Source organism: Pseudonaja textilis, chromosome 1 (assembly GCF_049901715.1).
Source record: "Pseudonaja textilis isolate UNSWEBS1 chromosome 1, rPseTex1.2, whole genome shotgun sequence".
NCBI lineage: Eukaryota > Metazoa > Chordata > Lepidosauria > Squamata > Elapidae > Pseudonaja > Pseudonaja textilis.
The window spans coordinates 122320830-122344270 of record NC_141990.1 but is presented as its reverse complement, the minus strand read 5'-3'; the positions used below and the strand labels follow the sequence as shown (position 1 = coordinate 122344270).

The 23441-nt window shown below is 37.8% G+C and overlaps 1 protein-coding gene across 1 annotated transcript in view; it reads left to right on the top strand.

Annotated features, from left to right (window-relative positions):
• The window catches only part of PRIM2 (DNA primase subunit 2), a 93282-nt gene that overhangs the window by 53001 nt on the left and 16840 nt on the right, over nt 1–23441 (top strand). Inside the window, exons 8-12 of the mRNA XM_087915969.1 lie at nt 7298–7365; nt 9764–9836; nt 11241–11426; nt 20050–20176; nt 22471–22553. Coding sequence (XP_087772095.1) covers nt 7298–7365; nt 9764–9836; nt 11241–11426; nt 20050–20176; nt 22471–22553 — 537 coding nt within the window. The remainder of the gene's footprint in view (nt 1–7297; nt 7366–9763; nt 9837–11240; nt 11427–20049; nt 20177–22470; nt 22554–23441) is intronic.

Sequence of the window (23441 nt, the reverse complement as noted above, 5' to 3'; positions counted from 1 at the left end):
TGAGATGGGGGTACCGTTATAACACCCCAGCTCTTCGCTGAATACATCTGAGTAATCAGCGAATAAGGAGTCAGTGTCTGAGGTTGAGACAGCATGGACTCCTGTTAGCCCTAGGCCGAGATGGGGAAACCAATCGAGCCCCAATAAGGTGGGTAGATTGCCGTTAACTACCACTAGAGATAGGTGACCTTTAAAAGCTTTAAAACTGACAAGAAACTTGCCTCTGCCGATTACAGGAATGGTCTTCCCTGGTAGTCCTTCAGGCCAAACTGGCATCTCTGGAGCCGGCTAGTGGATAGGCTAGGTTGGAGCCTCTTAAGGGTGTTCCACGAGATAATTGAGAGCGCTGACCCTGTGTCAACCTCCATGCGGCACGGTTTACCTTCTAGGGAAACGGAGAGAGAAATTTTACTAACAGTGTGGCAAGTGTGCTTGGCAAGGTGGTGCGTGCGACAGTTCAATACTTGCCTCTGTGGTCCCGAGTGCGAGGGGGGGTGCCTTTGTGCTGCGCTTTGGGGGGCTTGGCAGACTCTCGCGATGTGTCCCCTTTTATGGCAGTTATTGCAGGTGGCTCCTTTAAACTTGCAGGTGGCCCTCTGATGAGATCCCCCACAGGCTAGGCACAGGGTGATGTGCTTGGGTGGGCCGATGTTTTCTTGTTTGGCTCCTACCTGCGGCCATCTGTCGTTGGAGAGGCGGTGGACTTCGTTTTCATCACTGATGGTTTCCTCTGCTACCACCTCCTCGGAGTGGACTGGAAGTGATGTCAGCTTGGCACTTGGGCCCTGGATTTCGGTGGCTGCGTTTGTTGCCAGTTCAGCTGCCAAGGCCTCCTCGACTGCTTGTGCGAGGTTGAGGTCTTTTTTTGCGAGAAGGCGCCTTTGCAGGTGGAGGTCCTTGACCCCGCAAACTAATTGATCGAGGAGCATGTCCTCCAGGTAGGTTCCAAACCCACAATGCAGTGCTGCTGTTCTGAGAGCGGCCATATATTGATTGATGGTCTCCTTGCTCGATTGCTTCCTCATACGGAAGGTGAATCTCCTGGCAATCTGTGAGGGCCTGGGGGAATAGTGGTTAGTGAGAATTTCAAGTAACTCAGACCACGGAACGTTTTTCAACTCACGAGGAGCCACGAGTGCCGTGGCAGTATCGTAGACGGTGGCTCCACAGTAGATTAGGAAATACGATTTTTTCCGATGCTCTCCCGCATCCGCCAGGCCAACTGCATCGATATAATGATTAAAGCGGTTCTTATACGATTCCCACTTCTCCTCGTCTGGTTTGAACGCCGGGAAGACTGGATTGGAACTCATGGTGCTGGGACCGGTTGAACAACCTGTGGAAAAAATCTCTCTGGGCAGCAGACAATGTTTTAGTGCCCGTGGTGGGCAAGTGATTTCAGCTCAGGAGAGGCTGTTTGCAATCCTCTCTTTCTCTCTGGGTTAACCACGTTTGGCTGTTAGCCGTTGATGGCGTTTGGATTCACGCCTGTGTGGGCGTCAGTGACTGGCTACAGCGCTGTGCTGTACCTTTTAGGTTTGAAATTCAAATGACAACCGTTTGAATTTCGCGCCTGATACTGAGCGGCTGCGGCTCGCAGCGCTTCACTTTCCCTGTAGCTGGGCTAACAAGCGGCTACAGACGCTTCTAACTTTCGATTCTGACCGCTCTCTCTGGCTGCGGATCAACGTTTGCTTCTTATCGCTTGCTGGCCGCTTTCTCTGTCAGCGGATCAGCGTTTGCTCTTTTTGTTTGCTCTTTTTGTTTGCTGACCGCTCTCTCTGGCTGCGGATCAGCGTTTCTCTTATCGCCGGCCGATCGCTCTCTCTGGGCTGCGGATCGGCGGCTAGTGACTCAGCGGTTGCATGGTGCTTCTGGTAGCCATCCCATCCTCGTCGCCAGTGTTAAGTTTGGGCAATGAGAGGCTGAACCAGAGCATGAGTGCAACAATACTTTATTATAACAATAAAGGGCTGACCGTGCTTGCCACGCCTGGAACTGGCTCGCAGCAATCAGCAACTGGTTGGACCCCGCAGCCTGCTTTTATAGCTGGCTGCTGGGGAGAACCAACCAATGAGGAAAGGGGGAAGAACGCCCACACAAAGTGAGTGGACCTGAGTGAGAACTCCTAGAGTTCTCAGGACATAACAGTTTCCATATATGTGTTCATGCAGGGGTGTTCAGTTCATTGGATTTCCCAACAGAAAATTGTATCAGTATTTTGGTTGCATCAGTATTTTGAGAAGGGATGCTTTGGTGGTACCAGTGTCTCTCTAAAAGCTCTGTCTTGCAGTAAAAGATTATTATTTTTCTTAAAGAGAATTTAGTGTTGATATGGATAATGCTTTATTGAATTGACATGTTGATAATGCTTTATTGAATTCATCCTTAATTCCTTTAGAATAAAATAGGAAGTGACATTTCCTTTCCACCCATTCTCTAAATTATCCATGTATTCTAGAATATTCTTTTGTTCAGACAAAATAAACACCTAGTTTTATTAATATCAGAGGTATATATTTTGAATAGAAAAGTTGGTGACTGAATGTTGATCAATACAGAGACCCTGTTGGGCTGCTGACAAGCAGACTGCAGACTTATGCGTGCTTTCAGAAATCCTAAAAATATATAGAAATAGATGAAAGGTATAAATTCAACTCCTGAATCTGAAAATCTTTACACCCTGATCCTTTGTTAGTGAATTCAGAAGTGAAGTGACTTGTTACAAAATAAGAACTGGTCTGCCAGTAAGATGTTAATTTACAGTATTTTAATATTACTTTTCATTGCAAAAAATTCCTGAAATGGTCTACCAAGGCAATAAAAGATTGAACTAAAAATCATTTCCCGCAAAGCTACCATACATTAGAAAAGGCCAACATAAAAACATACATTTTAAAAAATAATTTTCTAAAAGAAGGTAAACTGCACTGTGGCTTGTCATTACTACAGTTCCCAACTTTTATGCATATTCATAAAAATACCTAGTTTATTAATTCCCTTTTCTTATATTTATTTGTGTATTATATTACAGTTCAATTCACAAATGACTAAAACCCTATTATTAGAATTACAGTTTATTCAAATAGTCTGGCCTAATTTACACAGGATCATTCAAGACAAAGGCTTCCTACCCTAAATGGAACTTGCTTTCCAGTACCCAAGAAGCTATTACCATTTCAATTTTGTTTTAATGCTAACAGCTTTTCTTCTACTATCACATATCCAACTCTTCCACTTTCCCATTAGGACTTTATAAAGATGATTATGGTGTCTTGTTTCGGATACATTCCTACTCTCTCCATCCTCTATCCATTTACACACACACACACACACACACACACACACACACACACACACACACAGGTTGTCTTAAAAGGAAAGCTATAGTTCTATATGATTGAATGTGGACTGCCATTTTCATCCTAATAAGAGACCTTACATTGCTGGTAACTGTGCACTGTGTTCAAGCTAATTCAAGTACAGCTCCCTTTAGCTAGCTCCTGAACTAAACGTTGAGGTTGGGGGATAAAGGACTGATCATTGTAGAGAGCATCCTTCTTCCTCTACTTATGAGTTGTCCATGTGTTCGTATAAACACCTGAATGAGTCAAAAAGTGTGTGCTGAGTATGTAATTAAGTATGTAGTTAGTATGTAATTAAGTATGTAATTAAGCTTGGACTTGTGTTGCAAATTCAGAATACATGTTGCCTCAACATTAATTACTAGGATGAAGGGACAGCTACAGAGTGAATGTGGGGAAAGCCATGAATCAAGTACAATCAGAGACAGTGCTACTAATAGAATTTCTATGTGTGAATTTATGGTTCATAAATATCTTTACGATATTTCTAAGAATTTTCCTTACAAAATTCTTCATTAGAAAAAATAATCTGGAGCCTGAATTACATGCATTTACTTTATTTAATACCATTTTTAGAAAATTGCAATTAATCTTAAATGTATATACTTAATCTATCCTTTCTTCTTTCCTTCCTCTCTCCCTCCTCCCTGTCTTATCACAAGCTAAATGAAATTTTAGCAACTGTAAGCTACAGCAAGTAGACAGCAGTTTTGAAAACATGGCAAGAATAATCATAAACTCAATTGTAGGGGAAAAAACACTTTGCAATGAAAATGTTTTTTAAAATTAAAGCTCTAAGGAAATGTGTTTACAGCTACTTTAAAATAAAAAACCCCAAAGAATAATTTTATTAGAATTAAATAGAGTTATAAAACAGCAAGCTTTGTAAGTGTTTTTCAGATTGGAAGGAAAAGCAATGGGTACAGCCCAGAATGTTAATTCATAAATTGGTTTGCAGCATGTTAAGAGTGACATGGAAATATAATAATGGAATGCAATTTTTGTTCATAATGAGATTTCTCCTGTAGGTTGTTCTGTGGGTGGGTTTCATATTGCAGTTTTATATTGGGTCTGTGAAGTAATTGTGTTCCAAATCTACTAATGCAGGACAAGGAGGAACTTTTTGCTGATTTACTTAGGCTCAAATATCAAGCCCACTAGGAATTAAGCCTTTATTTTGAAATACTCAGTCATCATTAAATTATAAATAGTAATATTCTCACATAGGCTACTATAAGTAATTCTGTCTCAGTACTTATGCTTCTGTTCGGATTTGCATTTGTAGAAAGTTTAAATGCATTGATTTTCTTTTCTTTGTTAATATAGGAGCCAGCCACTCAATCAGAAAATTAAGGAATTTGAAAGGGAATGACAAACTGACACCATGCTCACAATGGGAGGCATGAGGAAATGGCAGTTGGATTTGGAATCCAAATTGCTGAAAATTCTCTCTGGATTAAAGAGAGATTTTGAGATTATACTTATACATTCCAGACAGCTGATATTTTTTGTGAAATGACAGCAGAAACCAAAGCTTGAATACTTCTTAACTTTGTATTAAAGCTGCTTATTCAACCATCTGATTTATCTTCATAATAAAAGATCCTGGTTTTCCTTTAAAAAAAACCCAAACCAATTCTTTAAAGGAGAATACTATTACTTTTATTAGTATGGAAGTTGAGCACCAGTATCTAGAAATGTACAGCCTTAAAATATAGCTTTTTTCTAGTGGTTAATTTTCAGTATTTCTCAAGAACAAAAAGGTCTTAAAGGTTGAAATCAAATTCTAAAAATGGATCAGCATTGAAATGTCAACTATCTAGTTGTAGCAGCATACCAGCATTCAAAACCATGGTCTAATATTGATTTCCCTGGTTGCATAACATTTGCATTGTGACATTTGGCTTCAACATTAACAAAGTAGTTGTTTCTTGATCAATCGTTTTTTGGTATTACATGCCAAACAATCACTCAGTGTGACCTATTTCAAATTGCATATTAACTGTTGAGCAAAAGTACTATATGTTTTTTTTTTAATTTTAAGCCTGGAGCATGAATTGTGAAGATATAATTTGTAAACATACATAGAAAACTGTATATTTTTATCAAGCATTACATGCAGGCAAATTAATTTCAACAGTGCAACCTCATATATAAGTTAGGCATGTGTCTATGCACATGTGCTCTCTCTCACACACTCACACAGAGACATAGACTTGATTAGCACATTCCCATTGCAAAGTCTGCATTTCTTTCTAGGTTTTCTGTATAATTAAATTTATCTGGTTTTTTTTTCTTTTTTCCTTAATGCTTTCTGATATGGGAGATACTACCATCCTTCCAAGAAATTCAGAGGGACTTGCATTTTTTTCCATCCCTAACATCTTATTGTAATAGCAAATTATATATGTATGTATGTATGTATGTATGTATGTATATGTATATATGTATATATGTATATGTATGTATATGTATACACACACACTGAAAAATATATGCATGTGAGAAAGAAAATGTATCACATATTGTTGACTTAAAGAAACTACATGATAAAGTGAACTATGGAATTTTTTTTGCAAGAGCTGAAAGCTGAAAAGTGGTATATGCTGAAGTAACCCTTGTATAAGAGAGTAGAATGTTTAGCGCATGCTTGGATATGAGTTGGCTCCAGTTTAGAGTCTTGCAATTGTGATTTACCTCAACTCCGATTGCCCCAAGCCACTTGTGCCAGCTAAGGTGCTGAACATTAAAAACCAGCATGATTTGTAGGTGGGTGTGAGTTTGGCAAAGGCTTTTTTGCTCCAGTTTGAATAAAGCAGAAGTATGTGACACAGAATATCTAAAAGGATCTGTGGGTAAAATTCTGAGACCATTCTGTGTTTATGAGGCAGGAAATAAAAATGACCTGAACAACAACAACAATGACAAAAAAAATCTGGAAGAACAACTAGAAGAGGAAGTGCTTTAAATCCCCTTCCGCCACCCCAATCCTGTACTTTATAATTTGTAGTGGTGGGAGAAATCCACCAATTTTGTAGCATTGTGTATTTTTTATCTTCTGAGTGAAGAAAGATTTGAAATAACTGAATGCAAATAATTCAACTGCATTTTTATGTATTATTTTTCTTTGCATTTAACAAAAAAAGAAATCACACTGAAACATGACAGCTCATTATCATAATTGCTGCTTAACAGGATTTGGTGCTGATGCAGTAGTCTCTCTTGTGATTTTCTGAATCTCTGACTTTTTAACAGACATGGTGTATATCTTGACATGAGCAGTGTGAAATGCAGAAATATTGTTCCAGGACCCTGCGTTTTTATTCTTGTTTGGAGCAAAATACATAATAAAATATGGGGTTGTCAGTTATCAAAGAAAGTGGTTAATAGTCAAGCTTGTCCTTTGTTTGTCTTGTTATTAATCAGACAATCCCGATCAGCATTGGAAAGCACAACATACTTGTATTGAAATCAATCAACCAGATGCATCTCTTTTATCCATCTTTACTGATGTGACTGGTAAGGATTTGTACTAATATGTAGTCCAAATCCAATTTATTAAGTATCAGTCTGGTCCATCATACATTACTGAGTACTAACAATTCATATTGTTGTTTGCATCAATGGTAAACAAAGATGCTTATACGGGATGTAACAGACAAATTATTTCAGTCCCAGGCCAACTTTCATGAGGGAGTTATAGTAACAATGACAGAAAAGCAATACTGTCTGTTGTTTCTTGAGGACAAGATCAGCAGGAAAGAGAGTGAAGATAAAAGGCATAGTGAAAAGCTGATGCTCTGTATCAGGTTGATGAGTTAGGAATTAAGTTCTCTGTCTCATGGATAACGCTGTACACATCTGGTGTGTGTCTGTGTGTGTGTGTGTTCATTATTGCTCCTCAGTGACCTTTTGTATTTGTTCATTTTTAGCTAACAGCACGATCCCTGCCTATGGTACAAACTGATGAGAGACTTCAACCCCTGCTCAATCACCTCAGGTAATGAAAACACAGTAGAACCTCAATTTAGTGGACCTTTCGGGGCCCATTACTTCTGAAGTCCCACAGTCTAACTCATTTGTACAAATCAATTCTGGTTTGAGTAGTTGAGGGAATTTTATTTTTATTCTTTCGGATTAAAAAAATGTGAAGACATTTTCGTAGGATCTGGGTGTTGCGCCTAATGGATCAATCGGCCATGTGTTCTGGCCCAAAGGCAGAATGGGATTGTTTTACTTCTTTCCATAACTGGGCCCATCTGCTCTGCCCGCAGAATAATCTAATGTATAGTGTATAATGTATTTACTGTATACATACATGATATTCTTCCGACTAAAATCGGAATTCTGATTTTTCATCGCCCCCCCCTTTCCCCCCTTCTTCTCCTCCTTCCCCTCCCCTCGGAGGCCCCCTGAGTCAGGAGCAGGGAAGCGGCTGCCCAGCTCCAGAGTTGATCCACACCACCGGCTGGAAAGGAAGGGTGTATATGTGTTGTTGTGTGTGCGATTTCTTGGTGCGTGGCGCGGGTCTCTTGGCCGGCCCCGAAAGAGCGCACGCGGGGTGGGTGGTGGAGACGTGGGACCGAATGCGGGAAGGAAGCGAACCTCATTGCAAAGTTTTGCCTCTTTCCCTTTCTTTTTCTTCTAATGGAGTGTGTCTCCCCCCCACACCCCGGAGATAAGTGTGACTTTGTTGTGAATGGTCAGAGCTATTCAGCTAAGGTACAAGGATGACTGTATGTTGCCACCGGGGAAGCGGAGGTGTGGAAAGAGCCAGACGGCTGCGGCTCCCTCCGGAGAGTGAAAGCAATGTTCATTTACCGGAAAATTCCCCTGCGGGAAAAAGGGAATGGAGGGGAAAAAAAAGAGCTTGGAGCGGCGACTGGAACCGGAGCTCCCTTGATTAACAATTCTGAATTTTTTCCCCTTTCTTTTTTTACTCCCTTCCCGCCGTTGATAATTAGGATCTGGTGCCTCCAGGGTCCTGTCGGCAGTGTGGGGGGGGGGAATGATTAGATTTGGGGAGGAGGGCAAGGTCGGAAGGAAAAGGCACCCCTGGCTACTTTTCAGGTTTTTTTTTTTCAGAGGGGAATATCATGCCTGTGTTTAGTGCAATATTAATGCAATATCAGGGGTTTTCAATTCAATGTATAGAATGTGTAGAAGAGAAACTTTCTGACAGTGAGAACAATCAACTAATGGAACAGCTTCCTGTTAGAAGTTGTGGGAGCACCATCACTTGAGACCTTCAAGAAGAGATTGGACTGCGATCTGTCGGAAATGGTGTAGGGTCTCCCGCTTGGGTGGGGTGTTGGAGTAGATTACCTATAAGGTCCTTTCCAACTCTGATTATCTGTTATCTGTTATCTAAATGTGAAGAATGTGTGTTTGTGTTTATTTTCATAGTCACAATGTACACTGAAGATGGTATTTAATTTCATTGTACGAGGTGCAATGATAATAAAGTAAACTAAACTAATCCTGGGGACAGGGTGCGTGAGGAGCTCATATACAGAAGAGAACTCTGCTATTCTTTAGACTCTGCAAACCATGGAATTTACAGGGGAAGGCAATAAAAAGTGTTTTAAATAAAAAAAGAATAAATCAGATATTAATAAGCTTTTTATTTACAAATGGTTAACTTGGCAATGGATTCATTGCAACTTTATCTTCAAAGATACTATTTCAATACTTGCTTCCACAAAGAGGAAGTAACTTGAGTGTTTTTACATAATGAACGTGCCATGGCAGATAATTAGCAATATTGTTGACATGCAACATCTGTTTCCAGTCAACACTTCAGATTTCTCCCTTAGGTAATCATTGGCTCACATTTACAAAATTATATTTTGCCCTTGAAAAGGGGACTTTATGTTCCCCTTTACTCAAAACCTTTTGAAAAACATAATAATGGAACTATAGCTGCATATTATTTATCTTTGTGTTTTAATTCTTCACACTGCTAAGTAATGTAATCAGCTTAAAAATTCAAGAAAAGATTATTATTCTATGGCTTCCTTAATTAGAAACATCTGAGAGATTATACCTGAATTTTACAAAAAAATTATTCAACAATTGTTTTCATATGATTCATTAGAGTTCAAATAATCTGCTTCTATTTAAACTCTAATGTTCTTCTAAAGTGTAGTAAAAATATTTCTAAATAATTTATTCTGCTAATCAGAAATGTTTTATGTAGAGAAGAAGTCTTAATTTCTCCAAGGTGAAAGAATTATTTTAAAGACATATTTATTTCTTGAACATTAGTTTTGAAATATTATTTTTAAAATTTATGTAAACAAAAATACTTGGCCTTTCATTCCCATGGTAATAACAAAAATACCCTTTTAAATTCAACAAATAACATTTATTTCTTTTCTTCTTTTTCCACATCATAGCCATGCATATGTTGGCCCAGATTATAATATTGAAAAAGCAATGGGCAAAATTTCATTGGAACAAATTGATGCTGTGAGTATATTGCCTCCAATTCACTATAGTTAAACTAAATAATGAAACAAGAAGAGAATATGAGTAACACTCAGGAACATAAGTAAACAAACCTTTCACCTGAGCCCATGCTGATTTGTGAGGGGTTCAGGTATTGAACCCTAACCCCTGGCAACAGCTAATAAGAGGAAACCAGAATATCATCACTGGAGCACCTTTCCTCAGCTGCTGCTGTATAGTAGTAAGACAGCAAAGTTATCCTTTTACCTCTTCAATCACCCAAGCATCCCTTCCTCTCCCTTGTTCAATTTCCTGCAGTAGTCAGAGGACCATGCCCTACTTGGCTGCCTGAAAAATTTATCTCTTGGACGTATCTGGTTTCAAAATCCTACTTCATATTTCTTATCAGCCAATATTTGTTATTTGCTTGTTGTTTTGCTGGAAGGAGGGAGAAGTGTGTGTGTATATTTTGCAGTATGCATTTCTGTGGGATGAAATGGCTAGCATTTGCATGTGATAGGGTGTTATTTTACAAGAAATCAATTTTAATTAGCAATTGCTAGTTTAGTTAAGAAAAATGTATATTTTTGTGTTGGCCCTGCCCTCTTTTGGAATGGATATATATACACCAGACGTGGTTTTCAGCAGGTTCTGACCAGTTCTGAAAACTGGTAGCGGAAATTTTGAGTAGATCGGAGAACCAGAAAATACCACCTCTGACTGGAGATTTTAAGTATCCTCCCTCCTGCCACGCTCACCAAGCCATGCCCACAGAACCGGTAGTTAAAAAAAATTGAATCCCACCACTGATGTACACATATAAGTATGTTGCATGCACATATACGTGGAGGCCAGGAGTTGGTTTGGCTGACATTGGTGATATCAAAGTTGACAAAGTAGGAAAGCCGGACATAGAAATGCACAGAAATGTTTATCTGTGTTGATATTTTTTCCCTATGAGTGCTTCCTAGTGTTGGTGGTAGGCAATCAAATTTAACCTTGTCTTCCTTTTAAGTAAATGTGGTAAACAGTTTTAAATGAATCGAAAAAGAGCTCCAGATAACTGACATCTGTAACATTAATTTAAATATATTAGAGAGAGGGATAGTAAAGATGCTATCAAAATAGAATGAGACTCTAGATTAATTACTTATACTGACTTATGCTTTTTACTGTAATTAATATAATTTTAATATCTTTTAACATCTGTTTTCCATTTATTCTTGAATTTGCACAAAAAGAAAACCTAGAAATAAATGCTGACAGTATACTGAAATTGTGAAATAGAGTTTTCCCTTCATCCCTGTAGTCTACTGTATGCAAATATTCTCTTCTCAAACTCTTCACCTTTCTGGTTGGTGATCAAAATACAGCCTGTAAGTTAATGTAGTCAGCAGATCATTAATCCAAGTTTTCTTGTTACAGCTTTCGGTTAAATCATTTCCTCTCTGCATGCGCCAGCTTCACAAAGCTCTGCGTGATAACCATCATCTTCGTCATGGAGGCCGTATGCAATATGGCTTATTTCTCAAGGGCATTGGTTTAACACTAGAGCAAGCTCTGCAGTTCTGGAAATCTGAATTCATCAGAGGAAAAGTAGACGCAGACAAGGTAAATTGGTTGGCGAGAACAATGCTCACTTCTTAACAGTTCTCTTCGGAACACTTCTAGAGTCCACAAGCAATGTCCGTGCACACTAAAACATCTGTTCAGTTTACATAAACACTAAAGACAAAAGCTGCAGTTACTTTCACATCCTCTCTGCACAGTTGGATATCATCAAGATTCTTTTCTCATTATAAGTTTGTATGGTTAGTTTACTTTATGTTTACGAAGATTACAAAAAGAAAATAGGAATTATTTATCATGTTGAAAAACAATGATGTAGTGACATCAATATTTATCTTATTTACTAATGCTTCTCTACTGCTTGATACCCAGAGATTCTTAAGTGGCTTATAGAATGCTATAGTAAGTAAGAAAATAAAAAAATCTGAAACATGGACTTCCCACAAACCATAACAGTGCATAGTGCTGGGCCAAATGTTCATATCCTCAAACGGCTTCTTAAACAGCTGAGTCTTTTGAATATAGAATAACAGAGTTGGAAGGGACCTTAGTCCAACCCTGTGCACAAGTAGGAGGTCCTATACCATTCTGGACAAATGGCTATCCAATCTCTTCTTAAATACCTGCAGTGCTGGAACATCCACAACTTCTGGAGGCAAGCGGTTTCACTGGTTAATTGTTCTGTCAGAAAATTTCTCCTTAGTTCTAGGTTGGTTCTCTCCTTATTAGTTTCCATCCATCGCTGCTTATCCTGCCTTCTGGTGCTTTGGAAAATAGGTTGACTCCCTCTTTGTGGCAGGTCCCTTCAGGTCCCTTCAAAAGCCAAATAAGGTGGAGGACACTTGGATATCAAGGAGTCATCTGTTTCAAAGACAATCATTGCCAAGAAGGTTCTTTTGCTGGGTTCTGTGTAGGCGATAGTCCCCCAGAGAAATAATCTTTAGCAATTTTCTCTTCCTGACCTCAACAGGAAGATAAACCATGAGAACGTGGCCTTGTAGATAGCAAGCCTGACCTTCCTTCTTTCCCTCCCTCCCTCCTTCCTTCCTCCATCCATCCATCCATCCATCCATCCATCCATCCATCCATCCATCCCTCTTATTTACAGAGTTTATAGGCCACACAAATGATTTGATTCTTACATACAAATTCCCCAAGTCTGTAATTTGGGTTCAAATAAATACATCTTGAAGTAAAACTGAGATTTCATTATAAAACAACCATATCTGGATTCAAACATTCTGGTAACACAAATAGAAATAATTATTTTTGCTAAAAATTTGAAATGCTACAACAAAGGAAGAACATTTTATCATATCTGATGATTATTCAAAACAGTTTTTAAGAAATCTTAGATGGACAGGGTGGATGGAGAATCTGTCTTGGTAAAGTTGTCCTCTGTGCTGGCAGACAAATATAGTTGGATTTTATTGTTATCACCAGGCACTGTCTTCGATTCTCTAACTTTACAGGAGATAATAATTGTTTGCCAATTCTGGAGAATACAGTGTGTTTGAAGCGTAGCAATTTCAGGCTTCTCTAGTAATCTACAATTTCAAGTTGTTCAGTGGTTAAAAGTTTTGAAATTTAAAAAAAATTAAGTCCTTGAGGTAACATTTGACAAGTACCCTCAAATAATCTCCAGGTTTAGAAGTTCTAACTAGTATAAAATGCCGAAAGGAACATCTAACAATGAATAGTTAACCTTTTTCAAAAGCAAAGCCCTAGCTGCTGGTTTACTATCCAAATAAGTTCACTTGTAATGACATACAGAACTCTTTTTAACTTAAGTCATGGCTGTCTAGCAAATTACTTGCTCCCTGATGTTTCTGATTGTCATTTAAAATCTAGTAGAAATGTCTTCCTTAGGGTGCCACATCTGCCAGGAATTTCATACATGGTAAACCAAGAGAGAACATTCTCAATTGAAGTATACTTTTAGTTCCTTGGTTGGCATGAAGCATTGCAAGCTTTCAGCTCCAGATTAAATTACATGTTCCTGAAGTTATACGCCACCTCTCTACTGGAATAATACAAATGTAGGATTTTTTTAAAAATACAAAACATAAAATATACCTATAAAGCCAGTATCCATAAAATAATGAACAATTAATAAATAATAATTGTTAGCACCTACTTCAGGTATTATTACCATTATTCTGAAATAAGTATTTCACACAAGGCATATTGTCTTCCAGATAAATTCTTCAAAAAAGAGTACCTGAGGGCCTTAAGGTTCACATATTGTAATTTGTGAATCATATTATCTTCCCTCTATTCAAAAGGATTCTTTATCCGATGTTTTTTTCAGTGCCGTTATAATTTCAGACAGTCACTAAACAAATGGTTGTAAGTCGAGGATTACCTGTATTGATTCCAACTATACATTTGGAGAATGTTATGACTGATCAAGTAAGCAAAATAAAATGTTTTTTACATAAGGGATTTCAAATGATTCCAGGCTTGGTTCAGCCAGCAGTGAGGCTTTTCATTATCCTGCAGTCAGGATTCTGGAGATATGGATAATATAGGAAAATTCTGTTTTTACCAGATCATAGAATGGGGGATGCCACACATCTCTCCCCCTCCCCTAAACAGATTCCTTAAATGGGATTACTCTCTGTCTAGTTTCTGCAAATTTATCTTCAAACTTCTGCTTACAGTAATGCAGTAATTAACAGGAAGGGCTGTCATGTGCTCTTGAAAGAACTACATTTCATCTGTTAACTACGAGCCAAACCGCTAGTTGAAAAACGTTTTGAATATTCTTGTAGTCCTCTTGCCAGAGATTAATTCATACTATTTTTTTCCATATTAGTGCTGTTAATCTGTGATTGATATATTTTTAAAAGGTTACTTTTGAGGATCTTTGGTAAATTTTAACGAGTGCTTAGGTCTTTAGGACAATGCATATAAAACCCTGCAAAATTTCTGTATACACATACACAATAAATATGCCAACGGTATGCATAAATGTATGTACATGTGGTCTTGAAGAAAGCTGACACTGTGGACCTTAAAAGACTTATGGTTTAGCTAAAGAATAAAATACATTAGCAAGAATGCCTTGGGGGGGGTGCCTTTCAGCTAGTCTTGACTCCTGAAGACTGCACTTTCAGAAGTGCTTTGCCCTTGCCTCTTTCCTAGGCTAAGAGTTATCCAACTGGCTTTGTGCTCAAGGCAGGACTAGAACTCATGCTCTCCCAATCTCTAGTCTGGTACCTTAATCACTATACCCTATATGCTAGCTCTCAGTGGTGCATTTAGATCAGGGTTATTATAGAAAATCTATTGTAGATTTATATTATATTTTATTATAGGAACTTGTGGTCTCCAGGTTTCCAGCTTTATGCCTTAACTACTACACCAACCTGGCTGTCAAAGGACTATAATTATGTGGATTTAAAAGAGTGATGTACTTTTAATTAAGCCCAATAGCTAATGTAGATGCATGCTAAATTATACCTGTTTTTTTCTAAAACATCTTTTTTTTTGCAAGTAATTGACATGGTTACTTAACCTCATGGTTAAATAAATGAGGAAACTGCCAGATGACATTTAATGCAGTTCTACTAAAATATCTAGTCAGTTTTCATTCTCAAGAAAGCTATGTATTATAGAAATAATGTTTAACTCTTGACATTCTGAAAAGTGCTGAAAAAGAGCACTTCTTTTTCAGAGGACATTCAATTATTGATCCAGTGATGATTAGGTGGCCATTAGAGTTGTTTTGTTGTTATTTAAATAGGAGGTCAGACTTATACTTTAGTACTGCTTTTATTTTATATTGCTGTTTCCATTTTGTAAACCAGCTATAAATCGATATGAATGGATGATTTTTAAAAATATAAATTAATAACATATGTAGTTTCTGTGCCCAGAAATCAGCCTAGATCCTGGGATGCATGTTGTGCTTCTGATGTGATTTTGTTACAAAGCCATGTACTAAGCTATTGTCTGCTGGGATAAGCACTGCTGAGAGCCGAAAAGATGTAAAAGTAGTAAGCCAATCAAAGTAAGAGAGGAGAAAAAGAAAACATTAAAAGTTTTACACTAAGATAGCTAAAAGAGTTTAGACCAATACCATTCACAATACCTCTCCATACATTTCTACCCTTAAAAACAATTTAGTTTAACTAGGCCCATATACCACTTCATGCACTGGTTTGTGTTTTTTTTTAGTTTATTTATTTTTTCCCCAGGCCATTTTGAGAGTAACATTAACTCTGTTCCCATTAACAATTTGCCATTTTGTCTTTGTGGTGAATCTGTGTTCTCTTTGACCTTCATTTCCAAGATATTCATAGAATCATTTTGTTGTTATTTTTGGCATCAATCAGAAACTTCATGGCTTTCTGAGTTTTAACCTTTCTGATATGATTCCTATAATTTCCAGAGACTGCTTTGTGTTAGGGTTCTATTTTCTATTCAGATCTTTTTTCTTTTCTGTCCCCTATCTTTGAGAGCTCGAAGTGTATCCGCTTTGGATGCATTGGAGTCCTGTTTCCTTTTCATAAAAGTGTGTTTATAATTATGCTCTTACTAAAATCTTACTTTGTAAGATTTTCCAATCTTCTTAGACATGCTTCTTCTTTAAGAACTTCAAACCATTGAATCTGGCCTAGCCTCCCTTGAAGTTTATCAACATTTGCTCTTTTGAAATACAATATGCAGATCTGACTTTTCTCAGTTTCTCCTCTGTGGATATTATAAATTCAGGGATAACACAATCACCTTCCTCTACCATGCCAGTCAGTTTTGTTTCTTTGAAATGTTCCCTGTTGGTGAGGATTAGGCACAGATAGCAGGCTTGTTCTTTCTTCCAACTTCTGACAACTGAAATTGACAGCAACAGTTGACAAGAATTTGTTGAAGTTAACGAAGTTAACTTGGCAGAATTGGATTCCCTTCAGATGTCAGAATAATTGAAATCCCCCATTATCAAGATTGCATGCCTCTATGAAAGACTGGTTGTCTAACACAGAAAAGCTTCCTATGTGTCTTCTGCTTGCCTAGGTAGTCTATAATAAACTCCCATGATGATATCACTTTTCTTTCTTTCCTTTTATCCTTATCCAAATACTTTCAAAGGGATTTCTCTACTTTGGTCCTAGATTTCTATGTAAGTACGTATTTTTCTTTTAGACCATGCAACATTTTCAGTCTTCCATTGCTGTAATGCTCAAGGCTTAAATCTGGCCCATGGGGCCAGCCTGGAAATACCAAAGGACTGGCTTGTGGTGCCTCTGGCAACCAGAATAGGGTGCTGCAGGAGGCGTCTCTCCCATCTACCCCTCCCCCCCGGCCAGCCTGCAGAAGAGAACTACAATGCTGATCTGGCCCTTGAAGAAATCAAGCTTAACACCCCTGCTGTAATGGTATGTGGGGATGACCTTGGGAGACAGGAGGAAGAATTCTAGCCTAGATAACAGTCATGCAAAAGGTATCTCAGCCTACAGAGGGAAAAGGGATATGGGAAGCCTCTTGGAAAGGAACTTCTCTAATTTTCTGGAAAATAAAAATAAAAGGGACTTGGTCCTACAAGATAGTCTGCTTCCAGACTTGGTCCTACAAGATAGTCTAGATAAGAAACACAAATCCTGAGTAATAACCCTATCATTATTGTAAGGTTACAGTAACAAAAGCTTGCATGTCAGACTCTTCTGGACTCCCAAAGTCATTCTCACATGCCATTATAGTGGGAGTATTCTTTAAGCAAGTTGTAGCTTCCCAGCGATATGTGCCAACCGCAGATATTATTCTACCATTTCAGGGATGACGATCAAATTGTATTGGTCTTCTTGACTTAGAATCTCTAATTTTTCCTGGTTATTTCCAATACTCAGTGCATTATGTAGAAATATTCGAGGCCTTGAGTGGCAGTACCTACAGACTCTTCTGTTGTAATTTCTTGAGAAACTCTTGGCTTCCAGGTTCTTTATGTTTGAATTACCTGATCTTAATCCTTGGTTGCATATTCCCCTCGGAGTTTTTGCTACCTTTTGCTCTCTCATGAGGCTCTTCTGATGAAACTGGTTACCACCTACCAGACACTTCGTTGTCATCATAAAATGTAGCCCATCTCTTCCCAGGAGTCCTTTGTGAAGTGTAAGCCATTGTCATTTGATCCAAATCCTCCTTAGTGACACCATGTACTGGTAGATAGTCTATTTCTGTGGATTATATTTACCTCTCTACCATCTTTTTAAAGAATGTTCCTTAACAGCAGGTTATTGCTTAACTATTTACTCTGAGAAGTATTTAAACATTTGACAAGTTTTAATACCCTTCCTGAATTAGAATAAGTCGAGTTTCCACCAACTGCTTCTTCTGAAAAAACTCAACCAGAAAACTCAGCAGCAAAGAAATGGTATCTAATGACAAGAAATATTCTTTGTATACAATATGTGTTGAAAGTTACTCATAATTTCCTGAATTGAAATATTTGTGCATTTTAACTTATAGCACCAAATTTCATTGCTATCCAGTTATTAAAGTCATATTTTCTTTGAAATTTTATTAATGTATGTTTTTCAAGCTTATAATGGTGTAATATTCTAATTATGTGAAAGAAAGAGTCTAGTATGAAAGTTTAAAACTGATCAGTTTTCCTTAACTTGACTAATGAAACTAAACGTCTGTTGCTAATAAATGCTGTATCAAATTGCATCTTCTAATGCTCTATATGGAAACTGTTATTTAAAAAAGAAAGCCTTTCTATCGGAATCAATTATATGTGCCTGTAGAATTCTTCCGGCTTGTGAAAGTCAGAGATACATCTCTTCTGAATAATTACTAGGAAGTGTGATGGGAGTTATATTTTAGATGTTGAATTGATTAGTCCTCAATAGAAACAAAAATCCAATTCTACCAAACATTTAAATCATGACATGATTTTCAATCTTGAAAAACTAAAAAATATAATTTACATTCTAGCTTTTCTTCTACTCACTACAGGAATCTTAAATTATGAGCTCCCAAACAAATACCCAACTTTTCAGAAAGTTAAAATTGGATGGCAATGAGTTTACAATTTTGTTTGCAGAGATATTGAGAATAGCTTGTCATTTGGCTACTTGAACATCATTAGCTCTCCTAACTCTATTAGTAGAAAAAATTGTTCCTAGAAGAAATCTCCATTACTAGTTAACGCCAGAGATATATAACGTTTGGATTTAAGTCTATAATTTGGAGAGAAATTAAGGAAACAGTTTTCTGAGAATTGTAATCTTTCAGAGTATTTTTAGTTTATTGCAGCAGGCAAAATAGAGTTACTTTCAAAATACGATATCTGTTCACCTGAAATCTCAGTAATTGTTTGCTACTTTTCAATCACTTCTAGTTTGCTAACTCAACAGCTGCTAAATCACGATCTTTTCTCACACCTAGTGATTTTGATAATTGTGATAAAAATTGGTTGATTCAAGTTTTATTAGCAGCACTAGGCTCCTTCATTCAATAGTTCCAATTGTGCTGTATTAAATAGTACCAACATTCTCTTTCTCCAGTTCTATAAGGGGTAGTAGCAAAATAATTACTGGTACTTCATCTTTCCTTCTGATCCTTTACTCTCATTCCTTTATTCATGTCTCTCTCTTCACTTTTCCCCACCCTTTCCTTACAGGAATGATAAACAATTGCCCTTCTCCTTTGGTTCTCCTCACCCCTAAGAAACATGCTTATTTATGTCCTTTGTGAAAAAAGCCTTCACTTGATCCTTCTGTTTGTACTTGACTTCTGTCCAACTCTGAGCAGATCTGAATGGCTATCTGCCTAGTAGCTAAAATATTCCTCGAAGCAACCCTGCAGATAATCCTGTGCTTATCTCTCCTGAGCAAACCATCCTAAATAGGGCTGCTGAACAACAGTTGGGGAGTAAGATAAGAGCAGAAAAGTAACTACACTTTGCCGTCCCTTATCACCACATGCCACCCTGACTATGAGAAGTTGTTTCATAAATTCTTGCCTATTAATTTGAATGTAAGATGTTTATCCTATTACATGGCATAGGCCTTTTTGTTTAGGATATCCTTTTTATAATGTGATAGAATAATTAATTGTAGTGTTCGAAGCATTAGACATTTAACCCTGTACTTGTGCACACTTAGAGCCAGTTTTAAAAAAAGACTGGATCTTTTGGAATGGGAAGCCATAAACATAATTACTGGTATAACACTAAATATCTACTAGAAAATATTTTGAACTAAATACAAACTTTTCATATTGTGCAGGAACTTATCTTAATCACCACAGTTACAAAATGAGCTAATTGAAAATAATGTGCCATTTGTTACTCATAATAAGAGATTCTTTTTAGAGTTTGAAAGACTGTTTTCAACTAAACTGGTTTCCTTCTGTTTCCTTTTATCCGTTTTAGTAACTCCATTTAAAGATGGTAAAAAAAAATCCCCGTAATTCTATTTCTTTTTTTGTAATCAAAGTCCTACAGAAATTACCGGCTGAAACTCCCTTTCTGCCAAGTGCTTGATAACATAGATTCAAATTTGTTGTACTTTCAAATTCTTCTACTTGTGAAACTTTTTAACAGTTATGACGACTCGAAGCATCAATATTTCATCCTTTATGGTAACTAAAATCGCATACACCATACACTGCCTCAGTTGTAAACCATCTGCTATTTTTATTGTTTGTTTTCACTCTTCAGTTTGATAAAGGATATGCTTACAGCATCCGGCATAGCTATGGAAAAGAAGGCAAGAGAACGGATTATACTCCATATAGCTGCATGAAAATTATCCTGTCCAATCTCCCAGGCCAAGGGGATTATCATGGTGAGTGTTTGTTTGTGACAGGCAGCTTTAGAAGCCAATGGATCACTTGGCTGTATTAGTGGCAGAAGTTGGATTTGTGGCTTAAGGCAGCCTTTGCTGTCAAGTCAAGTGTGCTGCTCCTCTTCTGACAATTTGTGTTATTATTGAACCAGGTTAGACCAAAGAGGTTTGTTAGGTCTGTGTTCCACTGAGCCTTGCTACGTTTCTTTTTTTGCTTGTTTTCATCCCCACAATGTTTCAAAGCAACAAGTGGCTCAGCGCTTTTTCTTTGCCAGCAAACTGCCAAAGAGCTATAAATCATTTGATCCCCCCTCCCAAACCAGACACTCTCCGGAATCTATGGGATGTTGTAAGTCTAATGATTCATTGTCTCTAGAATAAAATGGGGAGCACTGTAATAACATTTCCAAAAATTTCACACAATCAGATTTTTTTCAAAATGTTTGGTTTTTCCTTCAAGAGACTCCTTTACCTCTGAACACTGGGAAGTCATTTGCTAATTACAGTGAATTGTTTATTTTGTCCTTTATTATTTCCCAGTCATTTAAATCCAATACCCTAAGAGTATAGATCTAGGTGCCTAGGTAATTGTATTAAGAGGAAGATATATTGATAAATGTACTTTCTTTTTCTTTTGTAAAATGGATAAATAAGAATAATCTAGTTTCATCCTCATGTTTATCTATGTTCCTCTGTCATTCAGCTTGAATGGAGAATTAGAATGCCACGAATACTATTTAGTTGCATATATATTTAGAAGACTAAAGAGACAGAGAGGCAGTTTGTGCTTGGTACCAAGTTAAAAACTAGGAAACCATGAGTTCTAGTTCCACATTTGATATGGAGCCAGTGAGATGATTTTGGGCCAGTCATTCTCTATCAGCCCTAGGAAGCAAGCAGTGGTAAACCTCTTCTGAAAAATCTTGCCAAGAAAACTGCAAGGACTTTCCAGGCAATCACCAGGAATCAGTAGTATTAAAGGAGATCCATTTTGGGCTAGCAATTAAGGCACCAGACTAGATACTAGATAGGGGGCTGTGAATTCTAGTCCCCGCTTAGCCATGAAAGCCAGCTGGGTGACCTTGGGTCACTTTCTCTCAGCCCAACCCATCTCATATGGTGGTCATTATGGGCAAAATAAGAGAAGGAATATGAAGGTGGTAATCATATCTACCTTCGATATGTTTACCTTTTTCAGTTATTTGTAAAAATAATAAAGCTGGGATACATACATACATATTGTACATACATACAAATGTATGATAAGGTACTCCCATCTGTATTTGTAAGTTGTATATAACCAATGATGTCTACAGATTTCACCAGCAATAATCTAATTTGATTATAATGCATTTATCATTTAAGCTGTGATACTTGATTTTTAAGTCAGTGCAGACCAGTGGTAGCTAATCTTTTCGGCACCGAGTACCAAAATGGGAGCGTGTGCATGTGTATGCACCGAAAACCGGAAGAATAGCTGCCTGACACTCGTGCGGAGGAGTGCTGGAAGCCAGAAGCTTAGCTTCCCACGTGCGCATGCACGCTGGCCACCTGTTCTCCCGGTTTCTAATGCGCATGCGTACGTGAAGATCAGCTGGCGAGCATGTGCATGCATTCCGGGGAGCTGCTGTTCCGGTTTCTGGCGCTCCCATGCGCACAAAGACCAGCTAGCTGACGTGCATGCATGCATTGGAACCTAGAAGAGCAACAGGTGACGGCTGGCATGCCCGGAGAGATGGCTCAATGTGCCACTTCCAGCACACGTGGCATAGGTATGGGTGTAAACAGTCCCAGTGAAGTGAATGAAATGAAAGACTGTTGGGCACCAAGTTTAACTACTGTTAGCGAGTCCTCTATGTTAACGTGTTTCTTTCCACTCAGTACACATATTTTGAATTATTTGTAAGCTATTGCAGCTTTTTCTGGTGATATAATTACTGTTTTATATGTATAATCTTTCATGCCCGTTGCAGCCTTGACCTACTGAATTATGTATTTTGAGCTGTCAGAATAGCCTTTCCTAACCTTAAATATTCCAGTTTGGCCAGAACTACTTTCAAATATCAATGCCAGTATGTTGGTTGAGAATTGTGTCAGGTTGTAGGCCAAGATTACTCAAGAATCACAAATACTTATGCTGAACAGATTTTGGTGAAAAGTTTGCACATGGGGGTAGTTATTTTTCTGTATTTTATAATCTGGCAGATAATAAATAAGCACTGTTTGCTAGATTCTGCAGCGCTTTGATATGCCAATTTTTGAATAATTTTACCTTCCCCTTTTCTTTTTGTTAGGATGCCCATTTCGCCACAGTGACCCAGAGCTGCTGAAGCAGAAGCTTCAGTCGTATAAAATACCTCCTTCTGGAATTGGTCAGGTACCGAATCTATTATTCTGATACCAGGCATCAGAAATATCTTTTTAGTTTTATTTCATAATTATGGACAAGGAATGCAATTGTCTCTTAAATCACAGCATACAACTTGTTATGATCTCACCTACTTGATAGATGTGTGCATGCTTTTAGAAACACCTCTCTTGTGATCTTCAAATCCTTCCCTGTTAAAACCTGTAAATTGCAGGCAAGAACCACAGAAGTAATCATCAAGTAATATTTGTGATGCTTTTTCCCATTTAAATGGAAAGGCAGGGTATAACTTATGCTTTGTATGTATGCATGTGTGTATATACTGTACATGCAAACCTAACTGCTATATTTTAAAAATATATTTTAAAGGTTTCTTATTCTGAATTTGAAAGAAATTATTTACATTTTGAGTAACGGTAGTGTGTTTTTTCAAAGTTCAAATTCATCACAGTCTGGCATGAAATCTAGTCACCTCAGAAAACCTTTCATTTAGGATAATCAATTGAGACCTTTTGTCGTTCATTTACTTATTTATTTATTAAACTGATATGCCACCCATCTCACCTGGAGGCCACTCTAGGTGTCTTACAGTCAATAAAAGACCGGTATAAAACATTAACACAGTAAATAGTAACATTAAATTTGGTTTAAAATTGACCAAGATTTGGGGAGGAAGGAGGGAGGACGTGGGGTCTACGTCAATTAACCATCTCCAGAATAACATACTCCCATTGGGACCCTAGGCCAGTTGGCAGAGCCAGATCTTCAGGCTTTTCAGAAAGCTAAGACGGTGAGTGTGCATCTCACCTGGGGGTGGGGCACGATGTTCCAGAGCAGGGGTCCCCAAACTTAGCAACTTTAAGACTTGTGGATTTCAACTCCCAGAATTCTCCAGCC